The following is a 6,000-nucleotide window of genomic DNA, read 5'->3' as shown; positions in this document are numbered from 1 at the left end:
TAAAAAAACTTCGAGAACTTCTCCCCAAAAAATCAACAGACAACTGTACTCTTTCACCTCTTCCAGTTCATACTTGCTCTTCATCAACATCATCAGTATCAGCTTCAACAGACATGATACCACAAATATATTCAGATCATACTTACAAGAGAAGTTCCACACCATCAACCAAAAGAAGATCCTCTAATGTTGAACATGTTTCAAAAATGTCCTACATACCCCATGTCTCTGAACATGACCATTGCTATACAGAAGGAAGCGTTCTTCCCAAGAAAACATTCAGTGAACTTTGTAACAGTTCACAGAAAATATTCAGGTTTCAACAAGAACTTGATAATGTCCAGCCTATGAAATGACCCAAGAAGAAAGCCAAATCCTTTTGAGAATTGTTTCCACTGGATCAGTTCCTATGTTAGTGGAGTATATAATCCAGAATAAGACTATATTCCATGCCATAGAGAATCTCCTTGTTGAACACCACAGGAAAGAACTATCACAGATGGGAAATAGGAAACATGGTTTTGTGAGCAGTCTGATGACCAAGTCATTTTCAAACTTGAAGGAATTTTCCTGGGATGAAGTCGTGAATGAAGCATTTGACCATCTTCCACTTCTGATGAAACTTGTTGCTACATCTATGATGCCACCAGAATCAATGCATAGACTATTTGAAATCAGGTAAAACAGATAACCTGTTATTTAATTATTAAATAATTTAAGAACAAATGCCCAGAGTGCCTGTATTCGGTTTAACATTTAGTATAAGGGTAATTAATAGTATATGTGTTCACCACCAATTATGTTGAAAACCACCAATTATTTTTTATGCTTTAATACAAACTTACAAAGTAAAATAAAAAAAAAGACTGGAATTAAAGACATCAGTCTGATCATGTGGATTTTCATGGAATTAATATTAGCTTTCTGGAATTTAAAGAAAATCAAATTTCATTTTCAGGACAAAGTTGCCAAGACTAGGCATGATTTATGCCATCATATGTCAAGGTAGGATACCTGAGCTCTCAGCTGTGCAACGGATCATTTCCATGCTTCTATTTGACAATATTGCAGACCAAAAGGTAATTTAAAAGTTGTTAAATTTCGTATTAAATAAATGACATGTTTAGTGTATAAAATTTAATTTAATACAACTTTGAAGAAAGTTTTCATAATTTTGTTAAATTGCTATATATATACATATCATGATCTTTATCAAAATTATTGCAGGTACAAAGACACACTGGTATATAGTCTTATCTCCTGATATATTGATAATGATGATAATTGATATATATGAATTTGACTGTAATATTTTTATTTCCATTTTCTTAATACATTTTTGTCTATTTTGTATTTATGTTGCCAAAGCATAAATGGCATATGTACCAATTATTGCAACTTATTGTTATTGTTGATAGAATATACTCATACCTCACAGATTTATGACCGCTTACAACCCATTGGTTTGTGTCTGAGCTATCAAACTAGCCTTGGTGTACTTAACACATTTGGAGCAGGAAGTTTCAATACCAAACTGGTCGAGGCTATACAAGCAAGCAAACACATCCGTTTAGTTGGCGATAATGTCAACTTTTCTGTAAAAATCACCAATCAGCATCAGTCAAATGAAGGAAAGACAAAGGTATATCTTCATTTTTCGGGTTTGTACAGAGAGGTCTTTTTAAGAGACTCTCATTCATCAAGAAAGAAGATTGTCAAGGGGAATAACTCTTGATTCATCAAATTGAGATTGTCTCCCTTAGACTGCTGTATCTTGCATATATCTTGCAACTTTTCTATTCATTTCATTATGCATTATTTAAGGCACCTAGTACATTTATACACGCAGTAATTGTTTTTTTCATTACACATTAATAATATTAAAAACAAAATTGCAATTAAATTAACTTTTTGAGTGACATTAATATTTTAAAACAATTTGATAAATTCTAATAAACACAAAGTATTTGATATTATATATATGTACACCATTGTTAATAAGATATTTATTAAAAAGCATAATGTACTTTATCTATTATACATAATGCATTGTATTCAACACTATAAACAAAAGAAACCACTTCTGTGTAATGTAACTATCATAATGAAGAAAAAAAAAACAACCATTTGTTAATTTTCAGGTTATGCATCATGCCTTCGCAAGTGCTGCACTGATTAACAACTTTAACTTCACCCACTTGTCAGATCAAAAACCCAAACCAAATAGCCTAACTGTGCAAGACTTTCTGGTCAATGAAGATGATTTATGCAGTATCAGACAAGTTTACACAATTCTCATTGCCAGGTACAGTCAACATACATGTAAATAATGTTGCACCCTATATGTAAAAAATGGCATTCTTATAGCTTTAGTAATGTGTACAACGACTTTTTATTCAATTTAGTAAGATAGATGCATATTAATATTTTAGCTTCATCTAGATTTAATAATGTATGTTACAAATAAAATGCCATGTACATACAGTTTAATTCTTCCTCCTTCTTCACCAGGGTCGCGGTGAAATTTATGCCATCTTTGACATTTATGGAAGATGTGATTCCGGACGAACTTACCAACAAAACGGTTGAACTATTGCAAAACAGAAGTCGTTCCCCTTGAAACACTAGATAAGAATGAACAGAAATATGATGAGGTTTGTTATCTGAAGCTGAAAATGATAACTATTCTTTGTTTTTATTTATAATTATTTAGAACACTCTTTTTTATAAAAAAAAACCTAATATTTAAATTGTTATATCAGTAAAAGAAATTGCACTTCAGGGTTTGAATTTATCAAAAAAAACATGGAAAATTGTTTATTTTTATCATAGAAAAATCAATCATGTTATATTATAACTTTCTATTCATACAAATTAAAGTGTAAATTCTTTCATAGTGTCTTCTTTTATTAGGTGGTGTCTATCCTGGATAGTTATGAAAAGAGTCTACAAGAAGCCTTTACAAGTAGTGGCAAGCCAATGGCCAAAGTCCAGATAGGTGGGGATCAACTTACGAGGGAAAGGTTTTCAGGAGCAAAATGCTTGAGAGCCGGTGCAGCGGATGCTTTTGCCCGTTTTGATCACCTTTCACCGATCACATTTGAAATGTTTCATCTTTTGATGAATTTTCTAATATGCTTCAACAAAATATTGTTTAAAGCCAGCAGTGCAAAGGAGCTTGGTACCCTGAAATGTGAAGTCGATCGCCTAATGAGAACCAACTTTGATGAGGATGTAAGGAAGGCCTATGATGCAGACAAAGACTTCATCATCAGCTTTGTTGATGCACATTTAGTCGAGATGGTTCGAAACTTCTTCGGAATGGAAGACATCTATTCCCCACTGAAGAAACATGTTCCTCCAAAGTTTGAAAACGATGAGGTAATTCAAAACAAGTACATGGCTTCCTTTATTTTGTAATCATAACAACTCTTGTACTGTCACCACGATAGAGATGAAAAAATAGATGTATGATCTCGCTGACAGCAGGACTTTATTATCCAGCATCAATAATCTGTTACAAATCCAACATAAAATCAAAGTTCTGGGGTACTGAAGTACTCTGGTAACAGAACAACTCTAAAATCTGAAGTATTACTTATCAAATCAAAATATTCAAAGTTTGACATTGGTAAAATGACCCAATCATTTTATTTATGGAGTCTGTCGTCAGCAAATATTGTGTGCTAAAGACATGGCAAATCATCAGATAAACTTATTCTACATTGTCACTAGATAATTCTCCATTAATGAAAATTCAAACTTGCTTAAATGCTTAAACTTTCTTCAATATTGCAGGTGAAGAAAAGATGGGTTTTTACAACGTTTGGTCAACTTGTTGACGATCTAATACTGTCAAAGGAATGCCAAACAACAACAAAAGATGTCGTTGGTGAGAAACACATTTTTCATGAAATATATGAATGAAACAAAATAAAATATACATGTACATATGATATATTGACTATTTGAATGTTGCCATAATTAATTCATCTAATATTAAGATAAAGATAAAAAATGAATGGCTTTTAACTTAATTTTTCATTGTTTGAATTATGAGTCTATTAATAGTGATATATAACAGAATTACCATCAAATCCATGAATACAATTCCATCAGAAATTCTATTTCCTTCCAGATGATGGACAGTTTGTGACCTTGGAACTATCTTCGGGCAAAATTATACATGTGCCTATTATTAAAAAGCAGGCAACTTCACCAGACATACATGTACCAGATGCTGTCTTCAATTATGCAAATGTTGTTATTGAATGCAAGTTACTGATGGGACAGACTTGTCTATATTCAGGAAAAGCTTATAGCACTTATAGCAAGTTACTCTGAGAATAATCAACAAAAGGTTCATTCTTTGTTTGTAACACAAATGGTGCATAATTCCAGCGATTTCGAGTTGTCAAGTTTAATGAAACATATGAAACATATGTACTCCAACAAATCTGCAAGCAACATCGCAATGCGCACAAGAGGCCTGTCATGCTTAAAATCACTATCAGAAAGGTACGCTTCTCAGTCAAATGTGAAAAAAGGGGAAAAAACACCAAAAGGGTTCATATTTTGATGACGAACTGGTTCTGGTAAAGGACTTGCAGCAGGTACAGCCCTTTCAGAAACAACCTGGAAGATACCACAATTCATTCATAAAGATGCCCAAAACAATGTTGGACTACCTAAATGTTGATCACTTTCATGAGTGGATTAGTAGTAGGACACATGCAGTTGTTACAGAATTAGGAAATTAAATAAGATAATACTTAGTATTGTACATATGATATTCCAGTGCTCCAGTTAAGATTAAATATCTAAGGTTAAGATGGGTGCAAACACTCTTTAGCAACCAATTAACAAGTTGTTATGATTTTTTTCTTCAATGATGAATTGAAAACCACATGTTTTGATGAATTAGCTGTGAAAATCATTTAAAAGACATGAGAAGTATGTATGATGTTTTTACAGATATTTGCAACAGCATAGAATGTGTGCACTGTAATAATTATTGTTTTTATACATGTACTTTATAAATATGTTCAGTTGAAAACATGTCTGAAGAAGTCACTCTAAAAGTAGTAAATGAAGCTTCTTGGTTTGACCATCTGCACTCATTTCGCTGCACTGTAAATGTAAATACCCGGTATTATTATTTTGGACCAACACTGCTCACATGTTTTACGATACTTGCAATGTTATCTGCATACCTTTCACTTAAATGGTTTGCCTTACATAAAACAAAGTGTTTGGTATCATAAACGGGGTATTTATTTGCAACTAATGCAGCTAATTCTGTTGTTAATCCGGTATAGAAAGGTGGATTTGGCACTTTGTAGACTGCATTTTCCTCTGAGAAATATCCCAACAGGGTATTGTATATTATACTAGCAATATCTGCATTAACACTGATCTCATCTGTTAGTAATTCAGAGTTATCAAACATATACATGTAGTCAATATCTGACACAAAACATTCACTGCACTGGCAGTGTCCGCTACAGGTGTCACAGCAGTTATGGAGGTGAGGGTAATCATCCTTATTGCAGTCAAAGTAGGAACACAGGAATTCCCATCGACATAACTTCGTAGAGCAGATATCCCTAACTGCTTGGTCAATTGGTACATTTGTAGCAATATCACTATTGTTAAAATATGTAATTGCCTCAGCCATTTGCCCATCTCTGCCTGCTCGTCCTACTTCTTGTAGATATGCTGTGAAGTGTAAATACTTTTTTTTAAATATTAGTTTCTGTAAATACATATTGTTAAAAAATGAATTATATGTGGAGAAACAAAATCCAATGGATCTAAGAACATATATAAAAGTCGATGACTCCCTTCTATTTTCTGTCTATGATTTCACAAAACCACAAGATATTAATTAAAGTAAGAAACTGAGAATAATGCTTAAATGTCAGGATTACTTGGTTGAGGGTAGACTTGCACTGATTGTACATGTGGTAACATGTGTTTGCGAGAGTAATTAACGTCATA

At 32.8% G+C, this 6,000-nt stretch overlaps 2 protein-coding genes across 2 annotated transcripts; both read left to right on the top strand.

Moving 5' to 3' along the window:
- Positions 1-352: 352 nt before the first annotated feature.
- On the top strand, positions 353-2,572 carry LOC138313302 (uncharacterized; the record flags this gene model as incomplete). The annotated part of the gene is made up of 5 exons (XM_069253803.1): positions 353-678; positions 959-1,079; positions 1,439-1,642; positions 2,142-2,305; positions 2,512-2,572. Coding segments are annotated over exons 1-5 (876 nt in total), but the record flags the coding sequence as incomplete, so codon positions are not given.
- Positions 2,573-2,576: 4 nt separating this feature from the next.
- Positions 2,577-4,344, top strand: LOC138313301 (uncharacterized). The gene is made up of 4 exons (XM_069253802.1): positions 2,577-2,654; positions 2,914-3,381; positions 3,799-3,892; positions 4,139-4,344. The coding sequence occupies exons 2-4, from the start codon at positions 2,980-2,982 to the stop codon at positions 4,342-4,344; spliced, it is 702 nt and encodes a 233-aa protein (XP_069109903.1). The 5' UTR covers positions 2,577-2,654; positions 2,914-2,979.
- Positions 4,345-6,000: the final 1,656 nt, after the last annotated feature.

This window comes from Argopecten irradians, unplaced genomic scaffold (assembly GCF_041381155.1).
Source record: "Argopecten irradians isolate NY unplaced genomic scaffold, Ai_NY scaffold_0641, whole genome shotgun sequence".
In the NCBI taxonomy this organism is placed as follows: domain Eukaryota; kingdom Metazoa; phylum Mollusca; class Bivalvia; order Pectinida; family Pectinidae; genus Argopecten; species Argopecten irradians.
Note: the sequence above shows the minus strand (reverse complement) of the source record. Positions and strands in the feature narration are given on the sequence as shown.

What these genes read in the sequence shown, in the direction of transcription:
- LOC138313301 (XM_069253802.1), top strand. Translation starts at nt 2,980, where the DNA reads ATGGCCAAAGTCCAGATAGGTGGGGATCAACTTACGAGGGAAAGGTTT. An exon ending in CAAAGTTTGAAAACGATGAG is followed by an intron (nt 3,382 to 3,798) that starts GTAATTCAAAAC and finishes TCAATATTGCAG; the next exon opens with GTGAAGAAAAGATGGGTTTT. An exon ending in AACAACAAAAGATGTCGTTG is followed by an intron (nt 3,893 to 4,138) that starts GTGAGAAACACA and finishes ATTTCCTTCCAG; the next exon opens with ATGATGGACAGTTTGTGACC.